The sequence below is a fragment of the Neofelis nebulosa genome, chromosome 7 (assembly GCF_028018385.1).
Source record: "Neofelis nebulosa isolate mNeoNeb1 chromosome 7, mNeoNeb1.pri, whole genome shotgun sequence".
In the NCBI taxonomy this organism is placed as follows: Eukaryota; Metazoa; Chordata; class Mammalia; order Carnivora; family Felidae; genus Neofelis; species Neofelis nebulosa.
In genome coordinates this window covers 114,710,644-114,734,070 of record NC_080788.1, presented here as the reverse complement: position 1 = coordinate 114,734,070, position 23,427 = coordinate 114,710,644, and the positions used below count along the sequence as shown (strand labels likewise).

At 42.5% G+C, this 23,427-nt stretch overlaps 1 protein-coding gene across 2 annotated transcripts in view; it reads left to right on the top strand.

Annotated features, from left to right (window-relative positions):
* ZFYVE26 (zinc finger FYVE-type containing 26) overlaps nucleotides 1-23,427 on the top strand; it is a 68,831-nt gene that overhangs the window by 11,459 nt on the left and 33,945 nt on the right. For both annotated transcript variants that reach the window (XM_058739437.1, XM_058739436.1), the window contains exons 7-22: nucleotides 148-312; nucleotides 460-548; nucleotides 1,507-1,670; nucleotides 6,171-6,374; nucleotides 7,831-8,442; nucleotides 8,682-8,768; nucleotides 11,256-11,324; nucleotides 12,040-12,191; nucleotides 14,310-14,511; nucleotides 15,715-15,978; nucleotides 17,798-17,917; nucleotides 18,024-18,188; nucleotides 18,760-18,978; nucleotides 19,621-19,723; nucleotides 20,582-21,327; nucleotides 22,853-23,049. In XM_058739437.1, coding sequence (XP_058595420.1) covers nucleotides 148-312; nucleotides 460-548; nucleotides 1,507-1,670; nucleotides 6,171-6,374; nucleotides 7,831-8,442; nucleotides 8,682-8,768; nucleotides 11,256-11,324; nucleotides 12,040-12,191; nucleotides 14,310-14,511; nucleotides 15,715-15,978; nucleotides 17,798-17,917; nucleotides 18,024-18,188; nucleotides 18,760-18,978; nucleotides 19,621-19,723; nucleotides 20,582-21,327; nucleotides 22,853-23,049 — 3,558 coding nt within the window. The remainder of the gene's footprint in view (nucleotides 1-147; nucleotides 313-459; nucleotides 549-1,506; nucleotides 1,671-6,170; nucleotides 6,375-7,830; nucleotides 8,443-8,681; nucleotides 8,769-11,255; nucleotides 11,325-12,039; nucleotides 12,192-14,309; nucleotides 14,512-15,714; nucleotides 15,979-17,797; nucleotides 17,918-18,023; nucleotides 18,189-18,759; nucleotides 18,979-19,620; nucleotides 19,724-20,581; nucleotides 21,328-22,852; nucleotides 23,050-23,427) is intronic.

Genomic DNA, 23,427 nt, shown 5'->3' with positions numbered 1-23,427 from the left:
TCTGCCTTCTGAGAGCTTACAGTGTGAACATTTTGTCTTCAACTGGCCACTTTTTTCATTGTCCGGCATCTCCCTGCTCAACTAAAGCTTTCTACCCTGAGTGGCAGGTCCACAAAACTCCTTACAGCAGCCTCCGTCGGCTTACAGGTGACGGCACTCACGCTGCTGAAAGAGGAAGACTTCCCAAGTCTTGGCTGCCTACTCGACAGAGAATTCAGGCCTCTCAGTCGACTGCTCGTGCTCCTGGGCTGGACACACTGCCAGAGCCTAGCATCAGCCAAGAGTCTGCTCCAGACACTCCACAGGACCCAGGTAACTCTCACACTGCAGTGTGAGCTACTCCAGAAGTGAGTGATACCAGGCTTTGAGGTGAGGCAGAATGCAGGGGCCTGAGGTCGGTCACAATCCCTGACCCCAGGTTCCTGAGTCAGCATCTCTTCCTTCTCCATGTCAATGCAGGACCAGGGCTGTGACAAGCTCCTCAGGGATGCCTGTGATGGGCTGTGGGCTCACCTAGAGGTCCTGGAGTGGTGTGTACAGCAGAGCAGGTACAGTCCTGTGCAGCCAGCCCCCTTCCCACCATTGGGCATACTTGATCCCATGCTCCACACATGTGGCCATTTCAAGCCACCTTCCACATTGACCTTTGAGTTGACAGCATTGACCAACAACTAATAATCGTTCCAGCTATTAAGCCAGGAAAGAAACATAGGTAATGATTATCTTTACCATAGCGATGAGATTAAAACTAGAGGAAACTTTGAGGATGACAGTGATAAAAGGAACAAAAGCTCACATTTCCTGAGTACTTACTATATGCCAGACATTGCTCTGAGCCTTTTCAGTGGATGATTTCACTGAAGCCTCACAATAGTTCTGTGAGGCAGATGCCAATATTGCCCTCCTTTTAAAGGTGGAACAACTTAAGCCTAGAGGTGTTGAATATCATGCCTAAAGTGACACAGCTAGTAAATGTGGTCCACGTTCTTAGGCATGTGTTATCCTGGATCACAAGTTTATTATTCTCAACAGCTGCATATTGAACTGTGTGCAAAGCTGTGCTTCCCTGGTAACTTAGCCTTAGATCTTCCCATGATCCAGGTTCATGTTTTGTTCTTCACACACATGACCAGCACTTCCTAAAGTAGAGTAGGCAGAAGAGGAAGTGGCCTTACTCAAAGCAAAGCAGAGAAGCTTGGGTCAGCTCTTAGCTACGAAGAGTATGGAAATTGGGAAGCCTAATCTATAGGCTCTTTCTAGATCCTACTGACCAAAAAGGCCCTTTCTAGGTCCTTTCTGGATAAGTACAGCTGACTCGGTGGATGTACTTTCCTAACAGTAAATAAATGCTCTGCTGTATCCCAGACCAATTAGAATTTAGTGTTAAGGGAAATGAACCTATGCTGTATTGGGCCAGAGAGAAAGAACAAGAGGGAATAGAGATGGTCTTTCTTAGAGCAATTCTTTAAACTGACTCTTTTCCATCCTCTCAATTTTGCCCTTCAGCAACCCCATACCAAAGAGAGATCTCTTATGTCATTTACATGGTGGAGACAGCCACTCTGTGCTGTACTCTCTCCATCACCTTACCAACCTTCCAGCTCTCAGGGAGGAAGATGTTCTCAAGCTCTTACAGATGGTGCCAGCCAAGGACCCCCAGCAAGAGCATGGTGAGTTGGCTATGGAGTGACTTGGTCAAGCTTCCCTCTTAGGACAATCCTACACCAGTTTCTTTTAACACAGGATTTATCTAGATGTGATCTGTCAAGGTGGGTGGTCCAGCAGACACCTGCTAAATTATCCGTATTTGCCCCAATCAGATTATGAGATGTTGGGTGCATACCTCTCCTTTCTCAGTGAGGTATAGGGAATTCTACGAGAACAGTCCCACAGAAACCTTTGTACTTGTGGAACCATCGCAGGAACCACTCACATACCTTCATCCCAGTGAAGCGGAATTAGGACCTGCTGTCTGAGTTTGTCATTCACACGGTCATTGACAATATTTATGCAAGTTCTTGGTGAATCTTTCCGTGCTTTATAAGCTTTCTCCTAGCAGGTTCTATGCTTCCTTTCCCCCTCGTCTCTTCTTCATAATGTACTAAACACATGAAGTTTAGAAGAAAGACTTGCCTAAAGCAATAATAAAGCCTTGTTTTAGCCTTGGATCTCTGCTTAAAACTCAATTCTTTTTGCTTCCAAAAATCACTTTATAACATAGAACACAGGCTAGGGACACTTAGCTTTCAGAGAAACTAATGTTTTCATGTGTCAATAGATGTTTCTCAACTTATATGTTGCTTTGATTTACTTTTTAAAAGGACCTGCCACTAATTGGAAAACCAGTGTTACTACATTCTATATTTTTTTCTGGAAAAGTAGGCAATTTGTTTACCAGATTTCCTAAAGGAACTAGAACTGTTTTCGACATACACGTACAAAAGGCTTCCAGAGAAGTATTTTAAATCGGATTCCTGGTGACCCACCAGGACACATGTAGAACTTGAACTTGGAAAAGGCAAAAGAAGACATTAATAGAACTGGGATTAAGCTGAGGCAAGAGAGGCATCTGGGGTACAAAATATAAGGAGTTACTCACTCTCAGGGTCATGCAAGTACTTGCAAATCCTGGCCCTGATCAGTAATGCCATATTGAGGCCAGGGGCATAGAACAGTATCGGTCTTATTCTTCATATCACCCTGATCTTGGTGAAGCTGAGGTTACTTCCTGGAAGAAGTAATCACTAGGAAGTATATACATAAACGGGTTTGTTGCAACATCATATTAGCAAAGCATCCCTAAGTACTGCATGCCCTGCCCAAGAAGAATCCCTAGGGAAGGGATTCATTCAGTGGAACTCTGCAACCATCAGAAATTTAGTCCATGAAGAAATATAATCAAATGCTTGTACTATAATATTTAAGAAGTAGGAAAATTAAATAGTGCATAAAATATCATTACAGTCAATTTAAATACATATCCACATATGTATGCAAAACTTTTAAAGGCCTTACACCAGAACGTAACAATGGTTATATTTAGCTGGTAGGATCATGGGTAATATTTCTTTTCTTCTTTTTTGCTTTACTACATTTAATGCTTTTCTTTTTTTGAGCAGGTTGTATGTTTTTCTTTTAATGCAACAGATTTCTATATATTAATTTTGTATCCTGCAACTTTACTGAATTAATTTATCAGTTCTAATAGCTTTTTGGTGAAGTCTTATGGTTTTTTTATATATAGTATTATCATGTCATCTGCAAATAGTGAAAATTTTACTTTTTCCTTACCAATTTGGATGACTTTTTTTTTCCTTGTGTGATTGCTGTGGCTAGGACTTTCATACTATGTTAAATAAAAGTGGTGAGAGTGGACATCCTTGTCTTGTTCCTAATCTTAGAGGAAAAGCTTTCAGTTTTTTACGATTGAGCATGATGTTAGTTGTGGGTTTTTCATATATGGTCTTAATTATTATGTTGAGGTGTGCTCTTTATAAACCTACTTTGTAGAGAGTTTTTATCATGAATGGATGTTGTGCTTTCTTAAATGCTTTTTCTATGTCTGTTGAGATGATCCTATGGTTTTTATTCTTTCTTTTGTCAATGTGATACATCACGTTGATCGATGTGTGAGTATTGAATCACGCTTATATCCCTGCTGGAGTTAAATCCCTCTTGATCATAGTGAATACATTTTTTCTAATGTATTATTGGATTCAATTTTCTATTTTGTTGAGGATTTTTGCATCTATGTTCATCAGAAATACTGGCCTGTAATTTTCTTGGGATATCTTTATCTGGTTTTGATATCAGGATAATTCTGGACTTATAGAATGAATTTAGAAGCTTTCCTTCCTTTTCTGGTTTTTGTAATAGTTTGAGAAGAATAGGTATTATTAACTCTTCTTTAAATGTTTGCTGGAATTCACCTGTGAAGCCATCTGGTCCAGGATCTGGGAGTTTTACAATTACTAATGCAGTTTTATTGCTAGTCTGTTCAAATTCTCTGTTTCTTCCTGATTTAGTTTTGGAAGGTTATATGTTTGTAGGAATTTATCGATTCCTTCAGGGTTTGCCAATTTGTGGGCATGTAATTTTTCATAGTATTCTCTCATATTAAACATAAACGACTGTGGTATCAGTTTTTTCTTCTCTCCTTTGTTTCTGATTTTATTTATTTGAATGCTGTCTAGCTCGCTTGCTCTCTCTCTCCCTTTTTTTTTTTTTTTTTTTTTTTGATGAATGTGGCTAAAGGTGTATCAATTTTGTTCATTTTTTTTGAAGAACCAGCTCCTGGTTTCATTGATATATTTGTTCCATTGTTTCTTTAGTCTCTATTTCATTTATTTCTTCTTTAATCTTTATTATTTCCTTACTTCTACTGACTTTAGGCTTTGTTCTTCTTTTTCTAGCTCCTGTAAGTGTAAAGTTGGTTGTTTATTTAAGATTTTTCTTATTTCTTGAACTAGGTCTGTATTGCTATGATCTTCCCTCTTGAAACAGGTTTTTCTATATCCAATTTGGAACTGTTGTGTTTTCATTTTCATTTGTCTCCATGTTTTATTTCCTCTTTGATTTCTTGGTGGTTCTTTCATTGTTTAGCAGCACGTTACTTAAGCCTCCATGTGTTTGTGTTCTTTCCAGATTTTTTCTTGTGGTTGACTTCTAGTTTCATACCATTGTGGTCAGAAAAGATGCAGGAAATGATTTCATTGTTTTTTTATTTTACTGAGACTTATTTTGTGGCATAACATGTGATTTATTCTGGAGAGTTTTCCATGTACACTTGAAAAGAATGTGTATTCTGCTCTTTTGGAATGGAATGTTCTGAATGTATCTGTTAGATCCATGTGGTCCAATGTGTCATTCAGAGCCACTGTTGCCTTGTTGATTTTCTGTCTGGTGATCTGTCCATTGATGTAAGCGAAGTGTTAAAGGCCCCTACTGTTAGTGTATCATTGTCAGTTTCTTCCTTTATGTCTATTAATAGTTGCTTTATGTTTTTAGGTGCTCCAGTGTTGGGTGCATAAATATTTACAATTATTGTATTCTCTTGTTGGATTGTTCCCTGTATCATTATGTAATGCCCTTCTTTGTCTCTGGTTACAGTCTTTGTTTTAAAGTCTATTTTGTCCAATATAAGTATTGCTACCCCAGCTTTCTTTTCACTTCTGTTTGCATGGTAAATGGTTTTCCATTCCCCCACTTTCTTTTTTTTTTTAATTTTTTTTTAATGTTTTTATTTATTTTTGAGACAGAGAGAGACAGAGCATAAGCAGGGGAGGGACACAGAGAGAGGGAGACACAGAATATGAAGCAGGCTCCAGGCTCCGAGCTGTCAGCACAGAGCCTGATGTGGGGCTCGAACTCACAGACTGTGAGATCTTGACCTGAGCTGAAGTCAGACGCTTAACCAACTGAGCCACCCAGGCACCCCACCATCCCCTCACTTTCAATCTGCAGCTGTCTTTAGGTCTGAAGTGAGTCTCTTGTAGGCAACATATAGATAGTTTGAGCAGGTTGTATTTTTGCTATGGAAAGAATTAGGGACAGATTAAAATGTCAGAAACCCACACTGTCAGCTCAGAGCCCTCACAAACATGAGATCATGACCTGAGTTGAAGTCGGATGCTTAACTGACTGCGCCCCTAAAAAAAATTTTTTTAAGGAGAAATTAGAGAATTAGAGTACAAAGAATTTCAACAGTTTGTGATTTCTTGATTTCTGCTTTAGTAGTTTCTTAAAAATGTCAAATATTTGTTTCTAATTTTTTGTTGCCTTTACTCTCATTACTCAGTCTAAATGCATTTTAAGCCTATCTCTTGTATAATGTGACACTAGGTAGACTAAATATTAATTTGACATTTTAATTTTTTTAAAAAAGAAAACAGGTATTTTAAGAAATATAAGGGAAAGACTTGTTAAATGGCCATGAAGGCTACAGTGAACAGCCATGTAGAAGGGTAGCTGCTGGGAAAAGGAAACAGAGGGACTGCGCGTTGATATTGATTGGAGGAAAGGGCCCGGAAAGGGCGCAAGTCAAACTGACAGCAAGAAGAGAGGATGAGAACACTGAGCCTGAAGTGCAGTATGTCTTTGCTTCAGCCACACTTGCAGCTCCTGCCTGAGACACCCTACTGTGATGTTCTGCCTGTTTCTCCACAATTCAGATTCAGCCGATGCCCCAGTCCCTGAGCACCTGAGCCGGTGTCAGAACCTGACCCTGTACCAGAGCTTCTGTGCCATGAAGTATGCCATCTATGCCCTCTGTGTGAACTCACACCAGCACTCCCAGTGCCAGGAATGCAGAGAGAGCCCTTCTGAGGACCTGGCCTTGGCTGCAGAGCCAGCAAATGATTCTGTCTCCTCCCCAGGTACAGCACTTCTCCCCCGAACCCCATCACTCACATAAGCTGGTAACAGCCTGTCTCAGTGTGTTCTTCGTGGGATTGGGAGGTGGCCTTGGTTTTATTATGCCCAGGAATAATTTCATCCATTTATCAGCCTGAGTGAATCAAAAGAACATGGAGAAAACAAGTGATTTGCTAAGTTCTAACGGAGTCTGTTCCCATAGTGTATTATTTTCCGAATGCTTCTTTTTTTAACTACAACCCACAGTGAAAATAGCATTTCACATCACATTCCTGTTTGCCCTTAGGTATATAATTTACATGATATATATGTGTGTGTGTGTATATATATATATATATATATATGAGATATATATGCTAAGTTTTAGGAAATAATACCCTTCCAAGTGGAGCACAGTCTTGATATATTTCTGTTCTTTTTTTTTTTTTTTAACGTAGCTCTCTGAGTCAATATCATGGGTCACAACCTACATTATGACAGAACCTCATGTTTTATCCTGTTTCGTTTTTCTTAATAACTTATAATTCTTTAACTTGCCCTCTGTGACTAGGGGTCAGTTTTCTCTCCCATGCAGCTTTGGAATAGACTTGCACTTCTGTGAATGGTATTTCTTAAGAGATCTGGGTAGCTCATGATCACCTTTAGTGTAAGACTGAATGCAAGTAGAATTGAGGGATGAGGAGTCTCCGTGCTACCTTCATTCCGAGAACTGAAATACAAAGTGCTTGTCAGAGATGAGGAATCATATGTATATTTTTTTTATTTTAGAGAGAGAGGGCACATGAGAGAGGGAGAGGGACAGAGGGAGAGACAAAGAGAATCTTAAGCAGGCTCCATGCCCAGAGCAGAGCTTGACACAGGGCTTGATCTCACGACTCTGAGATCAGGACTTGAGCCAAGATGACCTGTTCCGAAATCAAGAGTCTGACGCTTAACCAACTGAGCCACCCAGGCACTCCAGGAATAATATTTAAAGAACAGAAACAAAATGATGAGTGTTCAGTAAGCTGTACTTTTAATTAAGGTAGCAAAATCTTTCCACAGATCATGAAAAGACAGGGCTGACTAGCCTCATATTTTTCTGACTATAACTGCTTCCCTTAGTCATCAAAAAATGAAAGAGTTAAAGTTGTGAGAATGGTTGAGTCTGGGGGCGTCTGGGTGGCTCAGTCGGTTAAGCGTCCGACTCCGGCTCAGGTCACGATCTCGCGGTCCGTGAGTTCGAGCCCCGCGTCGGGCTCTGGGTTGATGGCTCAGAGCCTGGAGCCTGCTTCCGATTCTGTGTCTCCCTCTCTCTCTGCCCCTCCCCCGTTCATGCTCTGTCTCTCTCTGTCTCAAAAATAAATAAATGTTTAAAAAAAAAAAAAAGAATGGTTGAGTCTGGCAAGTAATGTTTCTAATATTTGCATTTTCTCTCTACTCTTTTTCTGGCCTCTTCTCTCACACATGCTTCTTTAGGTGCTTCAGATCTCTTCTCAGCATACCTGGCCAGATGTCAACAGTATCTGTGCAGTATTCCTGACTCTTTGTGCCTGGAACTTCTAGAAAACATCTTCTCATTGCTCCTCATCACCTCTGCCGATCTTCACCCAGAGCCTCACCTGCCTGAGGACTATGCTGAGGATGATGACGTTGGGAGGAAGGGCCTGATGGATCTGAGGTCACCATCAGAGAGCCCTCAGCACCTAGCACAACCTGAGAAGAAGTCAGAACGGGGTGGCCAGGGAGTCCCCAGGAGCCTTGCTTCTATAATCCCAAGCTGTCTGAAGACAGAGCCAAAAGACAGTTCCCCAGAGCCCCATGGGCACAGCTTTTTGGACCTAAAGCACTTTACTAGTGGTATCAGTGGGTTCCTGGCTGATGAATTTGCAATAGGGGCCTTCCTCAGGCTTCTCCAGGAGCAGCTGGATAAACTCAGTAGCCACAACCCCCCTGAGAAGCCAAAGCTGCCAGAAGGCCAGAGCTGCTCTGGAAGCAGAGACGGACTGCAGGGCCGCTTGCACCGGTTTTCCAAGGTTCTTTCTGAGGCCCAGTGGAGATACAAGGTGGTATCAAGCAACCAGGGCTCAGGTGAGAGCAGATGGAGAGCCAGTGGGTCCTGAAAGTGAGGAAGGAAAAATATCCCAGGAATGTGGGAGAGAGCAAGGAGTATGTGGGAGTCACACCTTAACTCAGGGTGTATTACCGTAGCAACCAGTGTTAGAAACCTGTCTCAGAGCCTGTCCAGATCTTCTCCTACCAGTGACCCCAGGAGATGGGTCAAATCAAAATTGAACACTCTCCCTGTGACCTGTTGTTTGCCGTTTCAGAGGAACAACCTTCCCGAAGATACCGGCCCATTGCCACACGGCACCCAAGTCTCCGCCGGGGGCGTCGGACTAGAAGGAGCCGGCCAGGTAATCTGAAGAGCTCTCCCCACGCCTCATTCCGATGCACCAGGCAAGTGGGATGCTCCACTTGTCTAGTATTCTTTAAAATAAAGCACATGATCCAAACAAACACAAGGGATCTAAGATTATCCTAGACCCACTCCCCCAAGGTAACCTTGCTAATAGTTTCCTTCCGGAAATTTCCCATGCAATATAAGCATATCCCACATTTTATATATACAGATGCATCATACTGTATTTACTGTTACATACTGAAAGCCCTGATTGTATTTTTCACTTATATGCTTTTAAATACACAGATGTATCATACTATGTATTGAGAACTTTTCTCCCCTTGTAATTTAAAGACTGCTTAGCATTCCATGGTTATATATACCCTTTGTGGACATTTAAATTTTTTCCTGTTTTTTACTCTTAAAAATAATGCTGTAGTAAATAACCCTGTATATATGTCTGTTCATGCATACATGTCTGTGTGACTATATCTATAGGATAAGTCCCTAGCAGTAGAATAGCAAGGTCAAAGATATGTGGATATAAAATATGGATATTAAAAAATTGCCTTAAAAATAGGTGGACCAATTTATACTCCCACCAACTATACATGAGTGCCTATTTGCACATGCATTCATCCAAAATGAGTAGTATCAATTTGAAAAAAAATCTTTGCCAGTATTATTAATATAATGGTTTTTATGTTTTATGTTTAGTATTTTAATATTAATTTTTAGCTTGAAATTGAATGTTTTTTCATGCATATATTGACCATTTATATTTTTCTTTGGGCTGCCTGTTCATCTCTAAGGTCCATATTTTCGGTTGGTTTGCTTCCTTACTGAATTGTAAGAAACTTTTTACACATTAAGAAAAAATTCTGTCATGTGCTACAGTTTTTTCTCTATTTTGTTTTTAGGCTTCGATTATGAGTTTTTCTTAAGGAGTTTAAACAGGATCATTATTCAGTAATATTACATTTTTAGATATTCAATTTTCCATTATGTTTTTTGGTGCTGGCTTTTAAATAATTAAGGGAAAGGACACCTGGCTATTCAGTCGATGGAACATGCAACTCTTGATCTCAGGGTTGTAAGTTCAAGCCCCAAATTGGGTGTAGAGATTACTTAAAAAGAAAAAGTCTTGGGGCACCTAGGTGGCTCAGTCAGCTAAGCATCCGACTCTTGATCTCCGCTCAGGTCGTGATCTCACAATTCGTGAGATCAAGCCCCATGTCAGGTTCTGTGTTGACAGTGTGGAGCCTGCTTGGGCTCTCCCCCTGTCTCTCAGACCCTCCCTGCACATGCCGTGCATGCTGTCTCTCAAAATAAATAAATAAATAAATAAATAAATAAACTCTAAAAACCTTAAAAAGCTTTAAAAATTAAATTAAATATAAATAAGTTAATAAGTAAGTAAATAAGTAAATAAACAACAAAGAATTCATAAGAGCTTCCTATGTGCTGAACAATGGTAGGTAGCTTGAGGGTTGTGAATGAGCCATGAACCAGGACTTTGCCTTCAAAGAATTTGTAAATTACCTGTATTGACAGTATATATGAAAAACTTAAACTGTACTGAGGCATGGCCCGAAGAAGGAATCTCTTAGAAGAGATCAGCATAGTCTACAATTTAGGGAAGGGTGAGAGAGAGGAGTTTCAGAAGAATTGACTCTTGCACTGAGCTCAGAAGAACGAGTAGGCTCTAGCTAAGTGGCACTGAAAAAAGTGAACATACCAAGTAGGGTGGAGGATACCATACGAGAAACCTTCAAACTTCAAGACTGAGTTGTTAAGACCCTTAAGCTGCCCAACTAATGGGTCTGAGTCAAAATAGTTTGCATCCACTTGACCCATCCAGCCCAAGAACGCACAATTTATCTTCTCTTTCCTACCACTGTCTGTTCCTTTCCAAACAGAACCAAGGAGCCTCCTATGCATGGTGCTGATAGCACCCTCCCATGACCACACTAAACAATAGCAAGCCTCCATTCACAAGCCCTAGCACTTTGGAAAGCAGGTGTTGAGAAGAAGCTTTCCTCCAGGGCTTTAAATATCATGGCCTTTGGCAGACTGGGTCTTATACTTGGTTACCTACCTTTTCAAGGATACCTTTTTCTATGTCAGAAAATTTTGTGGCCCTCCTTTGCACCCTACCATTTCCTGGTATTAATAGTTGTGCTTCTATTTTCTCAGAATATTGACAGTGTTTACTAGCAGATTGGGGTTGCTGGCCCCTAGAAGTAACTTGTGGCTCTAAGACCCACAGGTTGGAAGCCACTGGTATAAGCTACAACCCATATGAACACGAGGGCCATATTAAGCCCACCCTTCACCTTTGGTCTGTATAAACTTGTGTTTGCTGTAGAAAGAGCACAGATGTAATAGTTACCCATTACCCTCTCACTCTTACTACCCAGACCTTGGCTTCAAGCTGACCTCTCACTTTCCACACTATAAGGAATTGATGGTTGATTCTCTCTCTTCCTAATACCTCTAGATGGCCGGGACAAAGGTTCCAATCCATCCCTGGAAAGTACAAGTAGTGAGCTGAGCACAAGTACTTCAGGTATGAGGGTCCCAAGCAGTTACCAACTTCAAGCGGCTTTGCCCTGATACAGAGTTGCCCTACACCATGGTATAAAATCCTGCACTGAACAGTTCATGCCTGTGTTCAAGAAGGTTGGTTCTAAGAGATGCAAGCTTCCAGTTACAAGATGAATAAGTCCTGGGGATGTAATACACTGCATGGTATTAGAGTTACCAGTACCGTATTCTATATTTGAAGTGGCCAAAAGAGTACATGTTAAAAATTTTATCACAAGGAAAAAGTTTATAACTAGGTATAATGATGGATGTTAACTTATTTTGGTGATCATTTCACAATATATACATATATAAAGTCATTATGTTTTACACCTAAAACTAATACAGTGTTATCTGTCAACTATATCTCAATTCATTTAAAAAAAGAAGAAGAAAAAAGTTAGTTCTGCAGAAGGCCAAACAGATTTCAGCGGGGAAGAGGGGAAAGACTGTTTTACCATCAGTTGAGTCACCCATCAGCAGAAACAGAGGTGAATAACCCAAGAATGGTCCTTAAGTCTTATATTCAAAGATGATAGCATAGGTTTGCCCTTCAATTGTGGAAAAACTAAGCCCCATTTACAGAACTTTTAGAAAAGGACCTTGAAGATATAAGAGCCTGGTGGGAAGTGTCGGCACTATAGTTTTCCCTCAATTTCTAGTGCTTCCTTGGCACCCACATTCTTGTGTCCCAACAGAAGGAAGTCTGAACACTGTGTCTGGAAGGAACGAGCTGGATGGCCGATTGCAGCCTCAGTCTCAAAGTCCAGTCATCCCCATGATGTTCTCCCCACCTGAGTCACTGCTGGCATCCTGCATCCTCCGGGGGAACTTTGCAGAAGCCCACCAGGTAAGGGGAGTACACGTGTGACAGGTATTAGCTGCCCAGGCTATACCTCATCCTAGTAAAGAATACTAAGGCAGCCTGTAGCTGTCTGGGGCCTGTGGGGCTTCAGGTAAAGCTAGATGTGTGTGCAACCAGAGCCTCTGGGAGCACCTGTGGGGGTATCCATGTATCAAGACCCAGTGCTCACCGTTGTGGATTTCAAGATTCATCCTGGAGATTTAAGCTCTCGAATCATTGGGGTTTTCTCTTAAACAGTGTTTTAATAAGATAAAAGAAAATATTTAGCCACAATTCCATCCTTCAAAACATTTTTTTTGTTTCTTTCCTTGAACAACTTCAGTGAACACATATGTATTTTTATATAGTGAAAAATCATAATACAATTTTTTTAAATTTTTTTAATGTTTTTATTTATTTTTGACACAGAGAGAGAGAGAGAGATAGAGCATGAGTGGGGGAGGGGCAGAGAGAGAGGGAGACACAGAATTTGAAGCAGGCTCCAGGCTCCAAGCTGTCAGCACAGAGCCTGACGCGGGGCTCAAACTCACAGACTGCGAGATCATGACCTGAGCCGAAGTCAGATGCTCAACCGACTGAGCCACCCAGGCGCCCCTACAGACAATTTTTAATAACTAGAATGCCAATTCACTATACAAGAAGTAGAGGGGGTACCAAACTAGGATGTTCATGTTATATAGGGAAAAGTACAGGTAGAGGTCAGAAAGACTCTTAACCCTGTCTGAAATTTGATATCCTCATCGGAAATTGGAGTGAAATATACTACCTGCTTGTCCTACCTCATGGGAATGTTAAGAGGATTATGTACAAGCTGTGAGAAATGCAAGAGTCCTCTATAAAAAATTGCTTAAATTTAATAGCATAACAATTTACTATTCTGGTTTTTAAAACTCTCTTGGTATATTTATCACACTTGGGCTGGTCCCTTAACACATAGTTCAGAATTTTTCTTTCACATGAGTTCAGTTGTTGAGGAATAAATTGAGGAGAAATCTAGGTGGTGGGAGAATCTTGGTTTAACTTCCTCTGATCATTTTAGATCCCATACTTGAATGATAGTGATAATTCTGACCCTCTGGGGGAGAACAGGACCCTTGCCAACCTTTCTTACACCCAAATCCAGAGAGGAAATCAGCCAGGATATCCCACCTTCCCACCTCTAAGAGGCTTTACTCCTAAATGTTCTCACCTCCTCTTCCTTTCCTGGGGCCTTGACCCTCTTTTCTTTTCTTTTCTTTTTTTTTTTTTTAAATAAAATTTCTATTTTCTTAAGCTGGTTACAGAGTAAGTCATGAATATTGTAAGAAAATACCAAAAAATATTAATAGGTATTAACCCTATTGTCCAGAATTACCAATATTAAAGGTAAAGTATATTTTTTGCCAGTATTTTTCCAAGTTATGCATGACTTTTCTATAGCCAAGATTATTGTGAATCTAAAACTTTACGTAGAGCCTTTTTTATGTTTGCCTTATAACTGATTATAGTGACCTCACAGTAGTCTCATCAAGTAGCTGCATTTGACCATTCTCCTGTTACTCAACATTAGATTCTTTTCAACCATGGAATAGTTGTAATAAATAGTGACAAGATTATCACCTTTAGACATTAAGTCTTTTGAATTATTTCCTTAAGAGTTTCTGATGAAAATTACTAAGTCAAAGACTATACACATTTTTAAAACTTTATAGATTGTCAAATTGCTTTTCAAAAAAGATTGTGACAGTTCATTCTACCACCACTCCATGAGGGTTTATTTTTACAGTTTGTCATTGTGATAGAAGCAACACGGTATTAATGTTTCTTAAATTCCCTGGATTACTGGTAAGGGAAAATATTTTTCATCTATAGAGGAGTCATATGTATTTTTTCTTTGAAATTATCTACATCTTTTGCCTATTTTCTACTGGGGCTCTAGTGGCTTTCTTGCTGACATTTATGAGTTATTTCTATATTTGACCCAATCTTCTAATATTCAGTTCTCTCACAAGCCTACAAAGCAGATGTCTTGGGGCCATAGTCTGATGTTGGGCAAGATCTCATATTTCTAGAGTCCCCAACTCTGCGGCACCAGCACAACCCATGCTTGCTGTCCTGTGGCAGGTGGTGTTCATGTTCAACCTGAAGTCCTCGCCCAGCTCAGGGGAACTGACGTTTGTGGAGCGCTACCAGGAGGTGATCCAGGAACTGGCCCGGGTAGAGCACAAGATTGAAAACCAGAACTCAGATGGCGGGAGCAGCACCATTCGGAGAACAGGCAGCGGCCGCTCGACTCTACAAGCCATCGGCAGCGCAGCAGCAGCAGGTGCCACAAGGGCGGTGAGGGCGCTGGAGGAGGGGGGGTACCAGGGGAAAAGCCACCAAATCACAGGCTCCTCATAAAGGTGAGCAGAAATCCAGAGCAGGACACTTGCCTTGAACCATAGCAGTCCTGACACACACAGAGTCAGTCTTTAGCTGTGCCCAAATTCCCTAAGCTGGGTGGTCACATACCTGCCCCTTCAGCTACTCCGTTAAGCTCTTCCTGTGGGATTTAAATGGAAGAGTATGAATGCCATTTCCCCCATGTGTTTTTGATGGCTGCTACCTTGGGCTCAGGGCAATGGTTAGGAATTTGTTTCCTTCCTATCTAGTTATTCAGAGAGAAAGCGTGTTACTTTACTTTTCCATAAAGCAAAGAAGCTGTGTATCATGCCAACAGCCTGGGCTTCACAGGCCTCAATGCCCAGCATTGGCAGCAGTGCAGAAGCTCATCCTTTCAATATTTCTTGAGGGCAGAACCCTGCCCCACATTTCCATGCCTCTTCCTGACCTAGGTTCCACATATCAAGTACCATCACACATTGCTGCTCTACATTCTCCCAGAAATTCTCTGTACCTAGTCAAAAGAATGTATGCACATCCTTTTTGTTTTTAATATAAATGGGCTTTTAAGAATAAGTACTGTTTTCTACCTTTTGGGTTTTTTTTTTTTTTAGCAATGCATTTTAGAGATCTTTTCTGATTAGCACACACAGAGTCACCTCGTTACTTCTCAGCTCCCTTCTTAACTCCCATTGGGAAGAAGCCCCCAATCATCTCTACCATTTTGAGTTTCTCTGGGTCTTCCTTTATGTAACATTGTTTTCATGCCATAAGACCAGGCTGTAATGATGGTACTAATAAAAGATAATGCCATGCAGAAGGATCTCAAACATTTTTTTTTTTTAATTTTAAGTTTATTTAGTTTGAAAGAGCAGAGGAGGGGCAGAGAGAGAGGGAGAGAGAGGGGGAGAGAGCGAATCCCAGGCAGGCTCCGTACTGTCAGCGTGGAGCCCAGTGTGCAGGGCTTAAACTCACGAACTGTGAGATCATGACCTGAACTGAAACCAAGAGTTGGACACCTAACCGACTGAGCCACCCATGCACCCCTCAAACATTTTTTTTTTAAATAACTACTTTTCAAAATACAAGTGGTAGTGAGAATCATCTTAACCTCTTGCTTTTTACTCCACTGCTGGGTGTCCAGGAATGGTATTTTACTCCATCTCTGATGTGACTGACAAGCTACTCAGCACCGCTGGAGAACCCATCCCCACCCTCCAGGAGGACTTTTGGATAAGCAACACCCTGCTGGAGCCCACTGCTCCCCTGAGAGAGGTTCTGGAAGACCTCAGTCCCCCTGCCATGGCTGCATTTGACCTAGCTTGCTCTCAGTGCCAGCTCTGGAAAACCTGCAAGCAGCTCTTAGAAACAGCTGAACGACGTCTAAACATTAGCCTCGAGAGCCGAGGTGAGTGTGCTTCTTTAGCTGTATTCCTTAATTCTCAAATGGGGGGATGGGTTTCTGAGATGCTTGATAAATTGGATTAGAAGAAAATGCTTTTCGGGGTAGGAGAGATAGGGAAAAAGGATTATTAGTTAATTTCCTCATGTCCAATTTAGTGGCTTAAATATAGTCTGAGAGTTTTGTCTTCTTAATAGACTTGGCAGTCTGCAGTAATTTAGGGAAATTCTTTTCTGGTTTATAGATAAATTCAAGGAAGAAATATATATTCAAAAATAATATAAGTGGAATTTGTGCCTTCAGACTGCATGCCTCCTGAAGAATGAACCCCACTTAATCTAAAACCTAGAACAGTCTTGAGTTTGTAAACCAGGTGAAAGGGAATATTTCATGGATCACAGTTAGAGGGAGGATTGTACCTTGGTTAATAATGTCCCAGAACGTGTATATTGAATTCTTGGAGGAATTTGGTATATGAACGTAGAAGAATGTGAAGAATTAGGCAAAGTTTCACTCTCCACCCATCCGTGATACACCAAACGTTGGACAAAGCACCTCTTTCTCAGTAGTAAGGAGAGATGAAAGGTGAATAGGTCATGGTATAAGAGCCACTCCTAGGTTCAGTGATTCATTAGGAGAAGTTAAAAAACTCAGCATGTAGTCATACTCTTGGCTAAGATTTATTGCAACAAAAAGATACGCAGCAAAATCAGCAAAGGGAAAAGGCTCACGGGATAAAGTCCGGAGGAAGCCAGGCATAGCTTCCAGGAGTCTTCTCCCTGTGGACTCACACAGGATGTGCTTAATTCCTCTAGCAATGATCTGTGACAAGTGTATCCAAGGAAGCTCAGAGACTCAATGCCCAACGTTTTGTTGTGTTTTGTTTTGTTTGCGGGGGGGGGGGGGGGGGGGGGGGCGCGGGGGGGCACATCTCTGCCCCGCGTGTACCAAAATTCTAGATTCTCAAAAGGAAACAGGTGTTCAGCATAAACCACATTGTACAAACAGTGTAGGCACAGCTGGCCACTCTTATCATCTAGGGCAAGCTCTATATCAGTGTCAGAAACCATTATTTAGTCAAGTTTGTAGATGCCAGCCAGTGGCAACCTTGCAGGCAGGCCTTTCTAAGGATAGCAGCCCCAGGCCTGCTGTGGTACCTCTTTTCTGCATGCCTCTACAAATCCTTTCTGAGCTGTTGTTACAATGTCCTTTAATGTTCACATAGACCTTCTAAGAAAGTATACTGTGGCATATGCAATGCTGTTCTTATTGAACAATTTCCCTCCCCTTTTTCTAGTACTCATTCAAAAATGAAAGGAGATATTATCCAAACTGTTAATAGCTGAAATGGTTTCATGTCAATCAATAGTATCTAGTCTTATTTCTAGATTATCCAAAGCGTAGGGGGTATGAGAGATACAAGGAATAATCTCTGTCCATTAAGTTGTTTATAGTCTAGTCAGGGTGTCAAGATGCCCCTTTAGGCAAAGAGAGAAGACAGATGTGATCCCAGCTCAAGTTCTCAGCTGAGGACTGTACCAAGGCAAATCCACACAAGTGTTTGGCTTGGGACAGCAGTTCCATAGAGTGCCAGAGACCGTGTGCCCGCTGCTGTTTGCAGCTGAGGCATCAGGCTGGAGGTAACCCTGGAACCTCAGACATTGAATAAACCAGGTAAGCTGGCTGTCACCAAAATGGCACAGCATATATTTCCTCTTTAATGTTGGGGAAGACAAAACTGTACAAGTAAGTACAAGACTGAGTTATCCGTCTCTGAAAGTGCCTTATTTTTTCTGCATTCCCTCTTCCTTCAATCCATTTCCAGGTCGGCGGCTAGACCAGGTACTCCTCAATGCTGATGGCATTCGAGGTTTTCCTGTTGTTCTTCAGCAAATCAGTAAGATTCTCAATTATCCACTTATATCAGCCGGACAAACTAAATCGGGTGAGCTGCTTTTCTCCCGTTTTTTTGTTTGTTTGTTTTGTTTTCTCCTAAACTTGGAGCATTAGGTCAGCATCAGTGTTCACTTTTTCTCATTTGCTTTCCACAGAGAGTGTAGAAGAAAAAGGAGGGGGCCCTCCGCGGTGCAGCATAGCTGAGCTGCTTCAGATGTGTTGGCCCAGCCTAACCGAGGACTGTGTCGCCGGCCACACCACCCTGTCCCAGCAGCTGGAACAAGTCCTCCAGGCGCTGAGAGAGGCTCTACAGCTGCCAGGTACGGCCCGACTGCAACTGCGCAGCAACAGATGAGGGCTGAGCTGGGGAGAGGGGATAGCCGAGAGTGAAGGAACACTTTGGGGCAGAGGCTTAGGACTCTGGAACTGGGCTCATGAAGCCCCTTCTTAGCCAGGGCATGTCTCACAGCTAATTCCACCTGTTTTCCCAGCCCCTCAAGTGAAGGGATGCTTAATGCTCCCTTAGCTGATACATTTTTCTCATTCTTTTTTTTTTTTTTTTTTTTTTGACTTAAACATTTTTCTCATTCTTAATGAGAAATACACCCAGAAGGTACTCAGTAAATATTTATCAACCTTCCCTAAAGGATTGCTGTGCTCTTCATCAAGCCATTCCACCCCAGAGACACTGGGGTGAAAATAGGACTATCCACCCTGATTTCTGCAAACTCAAAGCTCTTACTGGCTGAGAATCACTCATAAGGGCAACCAATTTAGGACTTTATAGCTGCCTTGTAAGCATAGCACCCGAGCTATAGGATGCCCCATTGACCCAGAGCTGGAAGCAGAGACTAAGGCCTCCATCCCTTCTCTTGCCATAACTCCTCCCAGAGCCCAGGAGTACTCCACTCTCCTCACTGGTGGAGCAGGCGGCCCAGAAAGCTCCAGAGGCAGAGGCCCACCCTGTGCACATCCAGACTCAGCTCCTCCAGAAGAATTTGGGCAGACAGACCCCAGCAGGCAGCAGACAGACTGACTACCTAGGCACCTTCTTCAGTTACTGCAGCACCATGGCCGCGGTTCTCCTTCGGAGTTTGAGTTCTGAGCCCGGTAAGTAGCAAGAAAGAGGAAAGGGAGTTGTGACTGGCCTGCAAGTGTTTAGGGTAGGGAAGAGGAAAGGTGCTCAATTAAGAGGTTCTGGGTACAGCAGTAGCCAAGAACGCTAGATTTATAGGGTCCCCTCTTATTCATCCCTGTGTTTTATTCATCCGTGCTTGCTCACTGTTGGGTACAGCTGTACAGCACATGGGAGTACCGAATAAATTTTGACTGCATTAATGGCAAAAACACCTCTCTCAGACCATTGTGGATTTGAGGACCCAGAGACGAGTCATGTCTATGATCTGAGGGCCAGGTTCTTGCTTGAGTCCACAGAGAGAGTACTGCGTGCACTTCAGTCCTATTTAAGAGAGCAGGATGAGCTATTTGGGGCCAAACCTACCCACTAAAGTTTGTCTGTGGTTGGAAGTCTTTAGAGCAGTGGTAAGGTGTCAATTTGTGGTCAGCGTCATGTTGAGAATACCCTTTACATAGAAAATATCAAGTATTTTCTGACTATAGTCAGAAAGTATTACTGACTATATCAGTATAGTCTTCATTTTGATACTGCACTTTATTAATTCTGGGAAACAGGGCTCTGAGCTATTGCAGTCATTGGTGAAATTTTCAAGGTCACTTTGTTTCTCTTTGCAGATCACATGGAAGTCAAGGTAGGAAATCCATTTGTTCTCCTGCAACAGAGCTCTTCCCAACTTGTGTCACACCTCCTGCTTGAGCGACAAGTTCCCCCAGACAGGTAGGAGCTACTCTGTGGGAGTTAAGCATGGATGGGCCTTCCTAATGGTTTCATTAAGGAGTGCTCAGTGAGATGGTGCTTGGATTCAGTTCAGAGAGTAGGGATTTCTTCCAGATTTTTCCCTTAATTTGCACTTACTCTTACACAGCTACATTAAAGTTCAATTTCAGTTGTTTCTCTCTCACCACCTCTCGCAACATTTATGTTGCAAGCATAAAATTAAGGGGTGAGTCTTCATTCATGAATAGACAAAAATCCAAAAATTTGATAGCTCATGAGTTGACTACACCATAGGAAAACAAGCATTCTTATGGATTGCTGGTGGGATATAAATTGGTACAGCCGCTGTGGGAAGACAGTTTGTCTATATTTATTACAAAAAACAAATTTATATATCCTTTGATCTAGCAATCACATTGGGGAATTTATCCTGTGGCTTTACTGACATGTGAAAAATGGTGTTTATCCAAAGTCATTTTATTACAGCCTTGTATGTAGTAGCAACAGATCAGAAAAATCCACTGTCCACTAATAAAAGACTGGTTAAATTATGGTTCCACCTATAATGGAATATTGTGTAACTGTAAATAGGAATGAGGTGGTCTCTCTCTAGAGGGATGTGGACAGTTCTCCCAGATATGTTATCAAACGAAAAAGCAAGGGCAGAGCAGTGGCTCTAATAGGCTACCTTTTGTCTGGGGTGGGGGGGGTGGGGGGGAGGCAGGGGGGAGAGGGAGAGAGTAAGAATAACAAAGAGCCTGCATTTACATTTGATTGTATAGGCATAAAAAAATTCTGAACTTGGGTGATATACCTGTGCACTCAGGTCTTACATGCTGTCTGCTTCTCTCCGTCCAGGCTGGCAGTCCTTCTGGCCCGAGAGGGGCTCAACCTGAGTGTGCCGAAGGTCATTGTTAACTGCTGCTGTGAGCATCTTGCCCTTTGCTCTTCCCAGCAAAGTCAGCAGACATCATCCCTTGTGACCCAGCTGGGCGTCATGGTCCAGCTGCACACCTCCCACTGCCTGGATGACCTCCCACTTTCTACACTGAGCTCCCCGAAGCCAACTGGGAATCCCACATTGGAGAGAAAGCCCCGCTCCTCCCCAAGGGATTCATCACTCCCAGCCCTTACCTCTTCTGCGTTGGCCTTCCTTAAGTCCCGCTCAAAGCTGCTGGCCACAGTGGCCTGTCTAGGAGCTTCCCAGGGGTCAAAGCTCACCAAGCCCAGCTTGTCATGGAAGGAGCTTCGTGGCCGCAGGGAAGTGCCTCTGAGCGCAGAGCAGGTAGCCCAGGAGTGTGAACGCCTCCTGGAACAGTTCCCTATGCTTAAGGCCTCCCTCATGGCTGCCTGGGAGCCCCTACGACGGTCCACTGAGCAGGGGCAGAGCCTGGCAGTGAGTCTCTGTGGTCGGGCCAGTCTGTCTACCGTCCTCCTGGGCCTGCACTCTCCCAGTGCTCTAGACGTGCTTACTGAGGCCTTCAAGGAAGCCCTGGTGGCCAGAGATTGGCCCCAAGCGCTTCAGCTCACAGAAGTGTACGGGCGAGATGTGGATGACTTGAGCAACATAAAGGATGCGATCCTGAGCTGTGCCGCGGCATGTGGTGAGCAGAAAGCTATGCCTCCCCCTTCGCTGGTGGTAATAACATTGAGCATTCAGTGAGTGTATCATTGCATTGGATCTTCATAGTAACTCTAGAGAAAGGTGCCACTGTATCTCATGATACCAAGAAGAGACTGAGGCTCAAAAGGTAGAAAACTTGCCCAGGATAGGAGCAGAGCTTAGAACCCCACTCCATCTACCTTTAGAATGGGCACTCATGGGGCGCCTGGGTGGCGCAGTCGGTTAAGCGTCCGACTTCAGCCAGGTCACGATCTCGCGGTCCGTGAGTTCGAGCCCCGCGTCAGGCTCTGGGCTGATGGCTCGGAGCCTGGAGCCTGTTTCCGATTCTGTGTCTCCCTCTCTCTCTGCCCCTCCCCCGTTCATGCTCTGTCTCTCTCTGTCCCAAAAATAAATTAAAAAATGTTGAAAAAAAAAAAAAAAAAAATAGAATGGGCACTCATAACCAACTTTCTCAACACTGCATATCACAATCCCTGGAAAATTCTATAAATTACATATATCTGAGCACAACCCCCAGAAGCCCAGGATGGGATTCAAACAAGTGTTTACTTTAAAACAGGGATCAGCAAACTTTTTCTGTAAAGGGCTTTGTAGGCCATACAGTCTTGGTTGCAGCGACTGGACTCTGCCATTATAGCATGAAAGCAGCCATACGTGATACGTAAACAAATTACCATAAGTACATTCTACTAAAATTTCATTCATAAAAACGGACTGTGGGGGTGCCTGGTTGGCTTAGTCAGTGGTACATATATAAAAGCTCCCAAGGAACTTTTAAGGGCTTTGAGAGCAATGACCTAGACACTCCACTGGGGGAGCAAGGGTTGGGCATGCTGTAGGGAATAGCTTCTCAATCCAGGGCTTGACTGCCCTGCAGAAAGGAGAAAATCCTTCCTAGAGAAGGTGGAGAAATCCCCTGTTGGGCTGTGCAGCCTTAATTGCTTAGAAATTAATTGTTTTCAGATCTGTGAAATGGGTGTGGGAAAGATCTAAGTAATAATGATAGAGGGTATGGAGGGAGTGAAACTAGTTTACCTGAAATAACTTTCAAGCAGTTGTATATTTGAATTTCACAGAGTGGAAATTGCAGGGAAAACCAGAGGTTCCACCTACAAGCCGAGTCTGAAATGGTGCTATCTGTGCAGCCTGCCAAAATACGGAGATGTCTCTGTATTTCAAAATACGTCTGCTCTTCTATCTTTTATTCCTTCCTCCTTCCTCTCTTCCTTTTTCTTCCTTTCTCCTTCTCTCTCTCTCTCTCTGTTCAGAAAATCTCATGACTGTGATTAAGTTAGCATAAAGAGAAACATAAGGGTATATGGCATTTCTGCTTGTTACGTAATGGTTCCAAGTATAAACATTAATTAAGGTCAGATGGGTCTCAAGGATCCTCCAAGCTCCTGTTTTATGAAATTGAGCAAAGCCCTTTTCTTAAGAAGTAAACTGGATTCTTGAGCTCTTCCAGTGCCAGACTTAATATCTTTGGGTATCTTTTCACCTTATAGACAAAGACGGTTGGCAGTTCCTGTTTCCTGTGAAGGACGCATCTCTGAGAAGCCGGCTAACCCTACAGTTTATGGACAGGTGGCCCCTGGAGTGGTGCCTGGAGATCCTGGCATACTGCATCTCAGACACAACTGTCCAAGATGGACTAAAGTGTGAGCTACAGAGAAAGCTAGCAGAGCTGCGGGTGTATCAGAAGGTATGGGTCCCCACATCGAGAGGAAGGAAATAGGCTTCCCACTATATTACCAGCTCCAGCCTATTTTCATGTGATGGTGGATTTTAAGACACAGACGATCTGGGCCTGGCTTTGTTCTGTATCTGGCTTCTGTTTTTAGGTAAACAATGAGGAGACCGTATATCTATTTCCTTTTATAATTTTAAATATGAATGCATCAAACAAGGATAATAATAACAGTCCACAAAGCCTCTTTCACATGTGTATTTGAGTTTTGTGCATGTTTTATGTCTGTTATGTCTTCTTTGTTGTTCTTCAAGCGTTTTTATAGAGCTTAATCTCAAGTATATCTTTTTTAAAGGTTGTTTTAAATTTCAGCTAAATTTCAACAGCCATTTT